Source organism: Ipomoea nil, unplaced genomic scaffold, assembly GCF_001879475.1.
Source record: "Ipomoea nil cultivar Tokyo-kokei standard unplaced genomic scaffold, Asagao_1.1 scaffold3109, whole genome shotgun sequence".
Taxonomy (NCBI): Eukaryota; Viridiplantae; Streptophyta; class Magnoliopsida; order Solanales; family Convolvulaceae; genus Ipomoea; species Ipomoea nil.
In genome coordinates this window covers 132,501-146,498 of record NW_017619537.1, presented here as the reverse complement: position 1 = coordinate 146,498, position 13,998 = coordinate 132,501, and the positions used below count along the sequence as shown (strand labels likewise).

At 29.8% G+C, this 13,998-nt stretch overlaps 1 protein-coding gene across 1 annotated transcript; it reads left to right on the top strand.

The window, feature by feature from the left end:
• Window positions 1-4,668: 4,668 nt before the first annotated feature.
• LOC109166854 (leucine-rich repeat receptor protein kinase EMS1-like) lies at window positions 4,669-8,252 on the top strand. Its single transcript, XM_019315746.1, has 2 exons — window positions 4,669-7,828; window positions 7,955-8,252. The coding sequence occupies exons 1-2, from the start codon at window positions 4,773-4,775 to the stop codon at window positions 7,959-7,961; spliced, it is 3,063 nt and encodes a 1,020-aa protein (XP_019171291.1). The 5' UTR covers window positions 4,669-4,772; the 3' UTR covers window positions 7,962-8,252.
• Window positions 8,253-13,998: the final 5,746 nt, after the last annotated feature.

Genomic DNA, 13,998 nt, shown 5'->3' with positions numbered 1-13,998 from the left:
TTTATTTATTTATTATTATTATATTGTTTTAAAAAAATCAAACGGTATTCGGTTTAGTTCAATTTTTTACCGAACAATTCGGATGAATTTTTTATCGAATCATTCGGTATACAAGAATCCAATATCGTTCGGTTATTCAGTATATTACCGAACCAAACTAGTTCGATTCGATTTGGTACGGTTCGGTTCGAGAAAATTGAACTGAATTGCCCACCCCTAAAGTTAATTATCAAAATGGTCCCTTGACTATAGCGAAATTACCAATTTGGTTCCAAGTTAACGGTTGACTAACGGTCAAACAAACGGAGGACCAAATTGGTTAAGATTTTTAAAGTTGAGGGACTTAATTGGTTAAAAAAATAGTCAAGGACCAAATTGGTAATTTTGCTATAGTCAAGGGACCATTTCGGTAATTAACTCTAATAAACATTTTCTAACAATAAATATATAATGTACTAGTATATATTTGTGTCTTGAAACTGCATGAAAAATTTTAAGGTATTGATGGACACTCATAACTTTTATATCAGATACTATATACATAATATATAATTACGATTAAATAAGAACTAAGCTTCTCGTAAGAACTATGGACTAATTTGATTCATCCATCTAAGATGATCAATAGCTAAAAAATAAGAGAGAAAAAAAGTAAGGTCAGTTGAGAGGGCTCTCAAGTGTGGAGTTTGGAATTCTCGTGATTTACCTATCAAACTTAACGTAATATAGAATATAATTTCAAACTAAAATTAAATACTACAAAGGCAATTTAAGTGGAATTAGACCGCTCCTCTCCATGAATGGTAACTAGAGAATATGAGTAATACCACGATAAAGGAATAATATCCTTGCCTATAGTTTATTTAACATGGCATTCATTTTTTTTAATGAGAAATCTAGTTAATTAAAATTATTAAAGAAATACTACATTTACTCTTACTTTTTATACTTCTCTTTTTATTCCTTGCTTATATATGTAGCACAGTATGATCAAATTTTAGATATAACTAATTTGCACCGTCAAGGGGTGTTAGAAATTTGCACCATCAAGAGGTGTCAGAAGTTTGCACCGTCAAGGGGTATAAGAAGTTTGCACCGTCAAGGGGCCAGTGTTAGAAAGTTGCACCGTCAAGGGGTGTCAGAAGTTTGCACCGTCAAATGGTGTAAGAAGACTTACAAAGACTCACCGTCAAGGGAAGTCTAAAAATGTTTGTAAGTATATCATTATTGTGGGGAAGACTTCTGACGTGAGCTTCACTTCATAGACTAAAAAGTTTATTCTAATATACAAGATAGCAATGTTTTGTACCTTTGGCAGTTGGCACACCTAATGGGGTATATATAAGAAGACTTAGAGAGAAGTCTTTGATTGTGAATAGTTTAGAGCTGAGAAAGACACTTGATATATATATATACATCATAGAGGGGTAAAAATAGATTGAGACAAGTCTCCAATGGCAAGAAAAGGTAGTCCACCTAATATATAGAAAGTTTGGTTACAAATAGTAAATTTTGAAAGTTCATGTAGTAATTTTTTATTATATGTATGATGGTAATAAAAAAATTCTAGTGCATTTGTATAAGGAGATTGGTAGAATTTCAAAGTTACATATATATGCATATGTAGAGAGTATATATAAGAAGTATATGTTTCGCCATATTGATCAAATACAAAAGTTATGTTTACTAAAATTTGCAGACTGTATAATTCACTACATACGCATTTTTAGAGTGTATATTATTTCTCAAGTCATAGTGGACAATAGCCTTTACAGACTGAGGAGATATATGTATGGCTATTGTATATAGTATCACAACCACTTTGGTTATGCACATATACTAGGACACATACAATTCAATGATATTAGATATTTACCTCCAAATCAAAAAATAATTTTAATGAGGAAAACATTTAGTTTAAATTTTAAAAGTATTATTGTATTATTCATTCTAAGTAACAATTGGTCTTGGGTAATATGGTTTCACATATATCTATAATACTTTTTAACAATAATGTAATACTTTTTTTTTCTATAGATTCATAATATATAAAATATTTTATTTATGTTAAAAAGTATTACACATGTCGTATCTTCAAAAAAAAAAAAAAGTATTACACAATACACATGTTATATGTGGCGATTTTGTGTTATTTCCTATCGCGATAGACATCCATCTAATACTAATCAATTTAAATAACTCAAATTTTGGGTATAATTAATTTTCATTGTCAAGGGATAAGAAGACCTACAAAGTCTTCGTCAGCAAGTTTGTAAGTATATCATTATTGTAGGGGAGCATCACTTAAGATGTATCAAAGACAAAAACTATAATTCTCAACCAAGTTGAGATTATAAGATAGTGCTGTTTTGGACTTTTGCACTTTAATTTTCCCTTTGATACACTCTAAAGTGGCGTATAAGAAGACTTAGAGACAAGTCTTCCATGACAATTAATTTAAAAGATAGATTCACATTATTATTATTATTATTATTATTATTATTATTATTATTATTATTATTATTATTATTATTTGAAGTTTGATAAAACTAACGAATGTAGTTTGATTTATAATTATTGAATAATAAATACACAATAAAAATTATTAACCCCTAAAACTTCAATACAGTTAATTTTTTTTTAATGCTACTACAATGTAGTATCTGTTCATATACTTTCTCAACCTACTGAAACACAAAGAACCAATAACACCTCCATTGAGGCTTGAATTTACAACCTTCCAAATGGAAGTCCAACCCAGATAACATTATACCATATAGTCTTGGTTCTGTACAGTTAATAATTACATGTAAATCAAATTATTTTTGTGCCAACACCGAGGTAAAATCCAAGCTGCTAGGAATATGCTGTTGAGCGATTTAGAAAGAAAGTATATATATTCTTAGGTTATCGCAGGTGATAAAAAGTTAGTTGAAAGTTGATAAGTTAGTAGATTATTGAATTAGAAAGGGTTACACTTTTGTGCAACTGTTATACCATGCACCACGGGACACATAGCACTGTGCGCTCCGTGCTTCCTAAAACGACGTCGTTTTGTTAAGTTGTTAAAAAAATCATCTGTTTCGAATGCACATAAACTCATAATAGAATATACATAAACTCATAACAGAATACACATAATCTAACATAATACATAATACACATAAACTCTTAACATAATACGCAAACTCTTAACATAATACACATAAACTATAACATAATACACATAAACTCTTAACAGAATATACATAAACTTTTAACATAATACATATAAACTCTTAACTGAATACACATAAACTCATAACACGATACACATAAATTTTTAATTGAATACACATAATGGGGTTTGGTTAATATAATACATGTAAACTCTTAACTGAATACACATAAACTCATAACGCAATACACATAAACTTTTAACTGAATACACATAATGAAGTTCGATCTCTTCGGATGGACGGAGTGACGTCAGCAAGAAACGCACGCGTTTTGTGTTTGGGCGCACATTGCTATGTGCGCCGTGGTGCACGGTATAAATTGCCCTTTTGTGAGAACATCTAACAGATCCTTATTTATGAACGGGTTGGGTCGAGATGTAATACTTTTGAAAATTGTAATACTAATTAAAAGTAAACTGTTTATTATTTAAAAGGAAAAGTGTAATACTTTTATATTTTGATATAAAAATACTATATTTTTCATCAAAAGTATTAGTACATTTTTTTATAAGTAATATTGAAATGTGTTTTGTTTCTTTTGAAGAAAAATGTAATACTTTTAAATAAAAATGTAAAAGTTTTTTTAAAAAAATAAAAATAAAAATGTAAAAGTATTAAACCTTTTCATATACATAATAAATATTTTATTCTGATTAATATAAATATTACATCACATGATAATTTGAATATTACACCACTAATAATTCATGGATGACATTGATAATTGACATATTATAAAGGAACTTGCAGAAATAAAAGTCATTGCATATGCATTTGTAGAGTGTAAATTATTTCTCTGTCATAGCGGACAAAAATGACGAAAGAAATATATGTATCATGTATGGCTAATGTATCACAAGCAATTTGGTTATATGCATACAGGAGGACACATACAATTCAATGATATTTAATATTTACTTCCAAATCAAAAAACTTCACAAGCAAAACATTTAGCTTAAATTTCAATAGCTTAAAACATCCTCTAATATTAATCAACTTAAATGATTCGAATTTCAGATATAAATAAATTTCACCATCAAGGGATAAGAAGACTTACAAAGTCTTGGGCTACTACAATTGAGACATTCGATCAAAAATTAAGTTTGTAATTATATCATTACTGTGGCCTGGGGAGAATCAATTAAGATGTGTTAGAGACAAAAACTTCAATTTCTGGCCAAGTTCACTCCGGGAAATTATAGAATTTCCGACCACCTGAAGTGATCTTAAATTAAGTTGAAAGTAAAAAATGTTCGGAAATAGCAACAAAGGTTTTTTTGGATACCAAAAGTGGTTAGAACAAGGCTTTCAACTTGATTTAAGATAATTTTTAGATGGTCGGAAATTCCATAATTTCCAGTAGTAGTTGATAAACAAGATAATAATGCTTTGAGTCTTAGAGACAAATCTTTGATGGCGACTAATTTAAAAAGAGGATTTAGCATAAGAAGTGTGAAGCCTAACATAGTCTCCTTCTATATATACTGCTCCCATAAACAAAACTCAAAGCACTTGCCAAAGATTATTATATTCACTGCATTCAACCCATCCACCATGAAACATAATACTTATAATAATATTATGGTGCTGCTTGTTTTTCTTCTATTCATTTGCAAATTTGAGTATTGTTACTCAAATAATGGTAGCTGCATTGAAGTGGAACGAATTGCTCTTCTCAGGTTCAAGGAGAGCCTAATCGATACATCAAACCGTCTCTCCTCATGGACCGGTCTTGATTGTTGTGCATGGAAAGGAGTTTCTTGTGGCTCTGTAACTGGTCATGTTTGGAAGCTTGACTTACATAACCTAGTTACACCTACAGTTACATATGATGAAGATGATGATGATGAAGATGATGATGATGATGATTTGTCCAGAGTTATGTCAAACTATAGCAACAACTGCTTGAGAGGTGAGATTAGTCATTCTCTAATCAACTTGACATATTTGAATTATCTTGATTTAAGTTGGAACAATTTCTCTGGAATTCAAATTCCTAAATTCTTGGGTTCTTTAAAAAACTTGAGGTATCTTAACCTCTCAATCTCTGGTTTTGTGGGAAATATTCCCCCACATCTTGGGAATCTTTCGAGGCTAGAATATCTCGACCTTGGAAACGGTGATGGTGTCCATCATTTGTGGATTGTAACTAATGACTTGGTTACAAATAACTTGGATTGGTTGGCCAGCCTTTCTTCCCTAAAAAGCCTTTACATGTCTTCCATTCCCATTCAACAAAGTGAAAATTTGTTTGGTACAATCAATAAACTTGTATCTCTCTCTTATTTAAACTTGGCTTTCTGTGGCCTTGAAATTACCAATCCTCCTTCTTCACATGTTAATTCCACTTCTCTCATCTCCCTGGATCTCAGTGACAATGCATGGGATGCCATGGCCTTTGTATGGTTATCTAATCTCACAAGACTTGAGAATCTCAATCTACATTATATTCACAATTTAGCTTTTAGCTTCAATTCTTCACAGTTTATTCCATTTTGTAAGCTCCTCAATTTGGTTTCCATGGATCTCAGTGTTAATCATATTCAAGGTCTGATTCCCCATTGTTTTGGAAATTTGACTTCTTTAACCTCTCTTAACTTAGCAAGCAATAGGTTGGAAGGTTCAATTCCAAATAGCATAAGTCGTGGTCTTTGTAGATTGCAAAGTCTAGATTTATCTGAAAATGAACTAAGCGGGTCGTTGACGGATTCCTTAGGAGCTTCATCTGAGTGCCTTTCATATAGTTTGCAATTGTTATTCTTAAATGGAAACTATTTTACTGGTCAACTACCAAATCAGTTATACATGTATAAAAATTTGAATAGACTTTATCTCTATTCAAATTCCCTCTCTGGTCTCATATCAGATTCACTTGGAAATTTGTCAATGTTGTCTCGGTTAGATATTTCTAACAACAAGTTCAGTGGTAGCATTCCTTCACTTGGAAACTTGTCAATGTTGTCTCGGTTAGATATTTCTAACAACAAGTTCAGTGGTAGCATTCCCACAAGTCTTGGACAACTTTCAAACCTTGTCGAGTTAGAGATATTCAATAATTCCTTCCAGGGCATTCTCTTTGAATCACATTTTTCAAAACTTACCAATCTCAGAGTGTTAGATATATCTGAAAATTCATTATTTCTTGATGTAAGCTCCAACTGGATTCCTCCTTTTCAATTGGAACACATTGAAATGTATTCAATCAAAGTTGGCCCTCACTTTCCACAATGGCTTCGTACCCAAACAAAACTTCATTCCCTATCCATGTCCAATGCAAGCATCTCAGATGCTATCCCTGATTGGTTTGGAAATTTCTTCTGGACTTGCAGTTATATTGATCTCTCTAAAAATAATATTAGAGGAGAACTCCCCATGAGTGTTGAAGTTGGTTACATTGGATTTGATTACTTCTGTAGATTCAAGTTTTCAAGCAATCATTTGACTGGTGAAATTCCCAAGTGGTTATGCAATTTAAAATATTTAATGGTCCTTGATATTTCTTCAAATAAGTTGTCTGGAGAAATACCTTCGTGCTTTGGAAAACTACAAGAGTTGGAATATTTAGATTTGGGGAATAACCATTTACATGGCCACATTCCAAATTCATTGGGATCTCTCAGTAGCCTCCGCTCTCTGCACTTGCAGAACAACAAATTTGAAGGGGGACTCCCTTCAAGCTTCCAAAATTTAGGAAGCTTGTACACCTTAGATTTAAGTGAAAATGGATTAATGGATGTTATTCCCCCTTGGATCGGAGAAAACCTAGCAAGTCTGATGTTTCTTAATTTTCAGAAAAATAAATTCTTTGGAGATATTCCATTGCAATTGTGTTACTTGAAGGGTCTTCAGTTGTTGAACTTGGCAAATAACAATATATCTGGGCCTATCCCTCGGTGTTTCAACAACATCACTACAATGGTCAGCGACTTAGATTACTCTGATTATGCATTCCATGTAATTTTTGAGGAAAACAGTGATGAAGATATAAAAGGATTGGAATTGGAGTATACTACAAACCTTGAATTTCTTAAATCCATTGACCTTTCAGGGAATCAAATCACTGGAGAGATCCCAATAGAAGTGATGAGTTTGCATGCATTGAATAATCTAAATCTTTCTAGAAATAATCTGAGTGGGAATATCCCTCATACAATTGGCAATCTGAGCAAAATTGAATCTCTTGATTTGTCAATGAATGCACTCTCCGGTCCCATTCCTCAAAGCTTATCATCATTGAATTTTTTGAGCTATCTGAATCTGTCATTTAACAAGTTGTACGGAAGAATACCAACCGGGCCTCAACTCCAGACCCTCGATAATCCATCCATTTATATTGGGAACGAAGGACTTTGTGGTGTCCCGCTTTTGAAGAGTTGTCCTGGTGATGATAAACCGTCATTTGTTAAGCAGCCTACAGAAACCAAATTAACCAATGATGATCATGAATTTTTGATGTGGTTCTACGCCGGTTTGGGACCTGGTTTCTTTGTTGGATTCATTGGAGTACTATGTACTCTACTGTTCAAGAGATCTTGGCGCTATGCATATTTCAAATGTCTGGAGATCACTTTCAACAAAGTGTTTTGTTGCATTTCAATTAAACGGAACAGGTTAGTCTTCCATCAAATGCTATTTTTAGTCCATAGAATTCAATGATTACATATACGAATTCAAATGCTATTTTATATGCTCTATTTATGTTACTCTTTTTTTTTTTTTAATAACATATTTTGCAGGCGTTGATGGCATTGGGGGTTTCCTTTGCGATAAACGAACTTGTTGCTTATGTATGTACTTCTGGCAATATATGTTGCAGTAGCAATATGATCGATGCTTTAGTTTGTTTTTTGTAATAATTTGTTTGCCATATATTGGATTCAATCTGTTCTCAACAGATTTGTTGGTTAGTGTTTGTCTTAAACCATGTCATTTATAATTATAATTGATTTGATATTATGATGTTGTTTTTATAAAGAGGTGTTTGATAAATGGTGTATCTGTTAATTTTTCACAAATTTATTTAACTTTAAATTAGTCGTCGCCAGACCAGAGAGGAAGGCTTCTAATCCGTTTCTCTTGAATTACTAGAAATGAACTGGATAATTATTTATGCCGGACCACTGAGAGGGTGTTGATAGAATTTTGTAAACAATGGAAATGGCATTAGAGAGAAAAATAAGATTTTTCAAACTCATGGAAGTAAATAGCATTCTTGCCATTTAATTTGAATTTAAAATTCAAATTCATAATCCAATTTAATCTTAAATTAGCACCATTTAAAACAATTAAAAACATTAGCTTGTCCGATTTTTCAGACTTTAATATAAAATTAACCAGGCCAGTTAAAAATATTAGTTTCATATTTGGGTATTCTATTTTCTCCTTCCTTTACGTACTCCGGTCTTCTCTCAGTTAATTTTGAGTACAGTGGATGAAAGAGCATTCCGAGTGCTTCAATATTTAATTTTGAGTACAGTGTACGACGTGTCTCAATTTTTTATTTTTTTTCCTTTACTATGTTCTGTTCTACATTACTATACAGACTGCAATATAATCCTTGATACCTTAAAGCTTAATGCATATGTAATTTTTCCATTCTCCCAAAATCTTTCTTTTTATTATTCTTGTCTAAACTCATTTCCTTTTCCAAGATAAATCTTCAATTTTGATCATATTAACAAACTTTAATTTAGAAGGTAACAGTCTGTAAATTCAAATCACAGTGAAGACCGGTGGAGTACGTAAAGAAAGGAGACCAAGAGAAGACCTAAATATGAAATGATTATATTATCCTTGTACTTAACACTCTTTTGATGGATTAACAAACAGAGGACAATATTGAGCGATAACACAAAAGTCTGGGACTATCTTATGACACTAAAGTCGTTTAGGACAAAATTAAGAAAATCCAGTATAATCGAGTACAATTTTGGGTATTAACTCTTATTAGTTTTGAGTTAATAATATGTCCAATTAAAATCTCAACTAGAAAAATCCAAAAAACAAAAGAAGGGTATTAAATAATGTTATATTTCCTAAACAAAAATAATATTTTATTTTCTTTTTTGGGTGGGGGCTTGAAAGGTCGATGGATCAAGTCCACGACAACATCCTGACATGATAAGTTGCACATTCGCTATTAGTTATAAATTTTTTGTATACTAACAAAAACTACTTGATCCTAACATTCTTATATTAAATTAAAATCTCCACCTAATTAATAATCAAACCATGTAGTTGCATGTGACATACTTACATTTATGACATTTAAAGAATAACAAAAACTCATAATATTTTGACTACTCATAAATTAACTAACTTCATCATAACTTAATTAGATAAATGTTATCATAAAAAAATCAAGTTTATTGAATTAATAGTTGAATACACAAAAGAGTCCATACAATAATGCTACTATATATATGTTATTAGTGGCATTAATAAGATACTGCAGTGTCATTGTTTTACAAGTAATTTGTGCAAAATCTTTCCCCTAATGAGTAGTTTTTGATTTTTTTTTTTTTTTTTAAGTTACTAGCTCTATTACATTATAGTATCCGTTCATATACTTTCTCAACCTACTGAAACACAAAGAACCAATAACGCATCCACTGAGGCTTGAACAATGAGTAGTGTTTGATAAATGTCTGATAATCTAAAATTTGGTTGGTTTGACTGGTCAATTAGCTACTTTAAAAGCTTATTGGGTCAATAAAAAGGCTTATTGCATTAGCTTATTGAGGCAATAATCCAAAATTCAAAAAGCTAAGAAGAGAAGTGTTTTTCACTTTTTTTTGTTAGCTGATTGACCTTAATTGTAAAATGATCATTTTACTATTGTCATCTCTAACATTTATACCTCTCTTGTTAGTTGTTGTCCATCTGCCTTTCCCCTTTTTCTTTTTATTTCCGTAACAACAATAATAATGTTTTTCTTTCTTTTTTTGTGTCACTCATCCTTCAAAAAAAAAAAAAAAAAAAAAAAATAATAATAATAATAATAATAATAATAATAATAATAATAATAAATAAAAATTATAAAAATAATGTAAAAGTTAAGAAATGAGCACAATATGCTTATGAAAAAGTAAACAGTTAAATAATTAATTTACCAAACACTTTTTTTACAAGAAACTAATACTATCAGATGGTCAAACCAACTAACTCAATCAGCTATTAGCTAACTTAATCATCTATTAGCTAGCTATACTTTCACAAAGTCTTGGTCATGGCCGATAGATACATTCACTACTGGAAATCTTGTTGTGTGTGTGTATGAAATTGTTGAAAAGGACAAAAATACTTTCACAGAGTCTTGGTCATGGAATCTTCCGAAAGATACATTCACAAAGTCCCGTATGTTTCCTATGAAATTGTTGAAGGGGACAATAATGCTAACCGTGAAGATTGGGCAATAAATTGTGCATATTTCTTTTGACACAATCAAAATACTTCAAATTACTTTTGTTTTGTTTTTTTTTTTTTAATGCAAATCTTTCAACTAATTTAATGAATATCAGTTTCTGAAGAATTCTTTTGTGATATCAGTTTATACTGCTAAATGTTCTGGTTTAATAATAATATTTTATTGTTAAATTTTGTTTTTATTTCGTATTTGAACTCTTCGCATATCAGGTAGGTGTTTGCTTAAATTCCTTTACTACTTCTAAAATTGTATATTAATATTTTATGAATTGCATATTTAATTTATGCATGTTTTGGGGGTATTATTTTTTACATATAAATTACTAATTAAAATAAATATACACTTTTAGTTTTAGCAAGAATATCACTGGTTAGTTTTAAATACCACGGTAAGGGAATAATATCCTAGTCTATAATCTTTTAACATGTTATTCATTTTCTTAAATAATGAGAAATCTAGTTAGTTAAAATTAAAAAAAAAAAAAAAAATACTACATTTACTCTTACTTTTTACTCAACATTTATTCAATTCTTTGCTTATGTAACACAATATGATCAAATTTTAAATATAACTAATTTGCACCGTCAAGGGGTGTAAAAAGTTTGCACCGTCAAAGGGTGTCAGAAGTTTGCACGGTCAAGGGTGTAAGAACGACTTACAAAGTCTTTGGTTACTACAATTGGGATGTCTAAAAAATGTTTGTAAGTATATGATTATTGTAGGGGAAGACTTATGACGTGAGCTTCACTTCATAGACTAAGAAGTTGATAATCATGCTAGTAGTAAATATACAAGATATGAATGTTTTGTACCTTTGGCACACATAATGGGGTATAGAAGACTTAGAGACAAGTCTTTGATTGTGAACACTTGATATATCTACATCATAGTGGGGTAAAAATAGATTGAGACAAGTTAATCTTCAGTGGCAAGAAAAGGTAGTCCACTTTATATTAGAGAGTTTGGTTATGAGTATCAGAGTATGTAGTAAATTTTGAGAGCTCATCATGTAATAATTTTTTATTATATGCAGGACGAGAATAAAAAATCCTAATGCATTTGTATAAAGAGATTGGTAAAATTTAAAAGTCACATATGTATATGTAGAGAGTATATATAAGAAGTATATTTTTCGCCATATTGATAAGATACAAAAATTATGTTTACTAAAATTTGCAGAATATATAAGTCATCACTACATATGCATTTGTACGTAGACTGTATAATATTATTTCTCAAGTCATAGTGGACTCTGATCTATGGTTTATAACGAGGAAATATATGTATATATGGCTAATGTATAGTATCACAAGCAATATGGTTATGCTCATATAGTAGGACACATACAATACAATGATATTAGATATTTACTTTCAAATCAAAAAACAATCGTAACAAGCAAAACATTTAGTTTAAAATTTAAAAATATTGTATTATTCATTCTAAAAATGAGATGATCTTGTGTGAGATCGTTTCACATGAAACCTATAATACCTTTTAATAATAATGTAATTTTTTTAGATTCAAAGTATTATATTTAATTATTTATGTTAAAATATATATATTATATTACACATATCATATGTGACGGTCTTGTGTTATTTCTAATTATGATAGACGTTCATTTAATACTAATCAATTTAAATTACTCAAATTTTGGATATAATTAATTTGCTCCGTCAAAGAGTAAGAAGACCTATAAAGTCTTCCCCTGCAAGTTTGTAAGTATATCATTACTGTAGGGGAACATCACAATCAAAGACAAAAACTTTAATTTAATTCTCAACCAAGTTGAGATGACAAGATAATACTATTTTGGACCTTTGCACTTTGCCCTTTGCCCTTTGCCCTTTGCCCTTTGTACACTCTAAAGTAGGGTATATATAAGAAGACTTAGAGACAAGTCTTCTATGACAATTACTTTAAATGATAGATTCACCTTCTTATTATTATTATTATTATTATTATTATTATTATTATTATTATTATTATTATTATTATTAAAAAGTTTGATAAAACTAACGAATGTAATTGTACATTTAATTTTAACACTTTGTAATTTAATGGAATAATTTATTATATATAATAGCTGGCACAATATTTTATTAAGTAATGTTATATTCTTAGATTTTGTTACATTGCATTGTGATATTTGCCGCAATTATTTTCATGTTCATTGATTTGAATAAAAGTTGTCATAATCAATCATATTCATTGGTTACACATCAAAGTCCTAGAAAAAAAAAAGATTTTTGATACAAATAATTTAGGAAAGCATCATTTTTTAAAGATTAGGATTTATTAAATAACTATTCAATCCTCTCAAAAGAATTTTTCGTTTCACCATTCTAAAATTAACTCAATTTAATTTAACCATTCTAAAATTAACTCAATTTAATTTAACTTGTATTTTAAAGATTAGGATTTATTAAATAACTATTCAATCCTCTCAAAAGAATTTTTCGTTTCACCATTCTAAAATTAACTCAATTTAATTTAACCATTCTAAAATTAACTCAATTTAATTTAACTTGTATTTTAAAAACTAGTATTTGCACCCGTGCGATGCACGGAATGGATTTGTTGTAATATATTAAGAAAATATAAATCGATATATAATTATTTAAATTAGAACATCAAATATTATATAGTGCAATTAAACATATATAATTTGAATCGTTTATATATTTTGATGTTATCATTGCTTGAATTTGTGCAAATAATGGCTCAAATTAATAGCTAATGTCTAGATGTGCGCATGCGGTCCTATAATTTTGAAAATTTTATTTATCATTGTTTACTATTTTCATACATTAGGCAAATGTGCTCGTTCTCTAACAACTCAGTTATATAAATGAATTGCTATCTTTATTCATTTGTATGGAAGATATATCTTTTTGTCTAGATATATAGCAATTTTTTCATTTAAAAAAAAATTAATATCACCAATTATATTTACACATTATTGAAACCTCTTTGTAGACGACATTGGTAGTGACAACACAATCGTGTTCATCTTCGTCTAGAGCTAACATCTTCTCCATCAGGACGGGTTACTTGTATGAAAATATATAATGGTAGAATATCACTCAATTAGTTATCCTTTTATCTTTTCAGTCAATTCGTAATATCATATTCATTTTTCAGCCAATTATTCTTTTTTATTTTCAGTCAATTAAAATATCAAATGACTTTTACCTAACTTTCTATTTTTAATTGATGATGTAGATATTATTATTGGAATATTTTCCTCCAATTTTTAATTTCCATTCCATTTTTAATTAAAATGCAATGATTAGAAGAAGATACTTTGGACTTCTGAATACTTGCCCACATTGATTTTTTTTTTTTTTT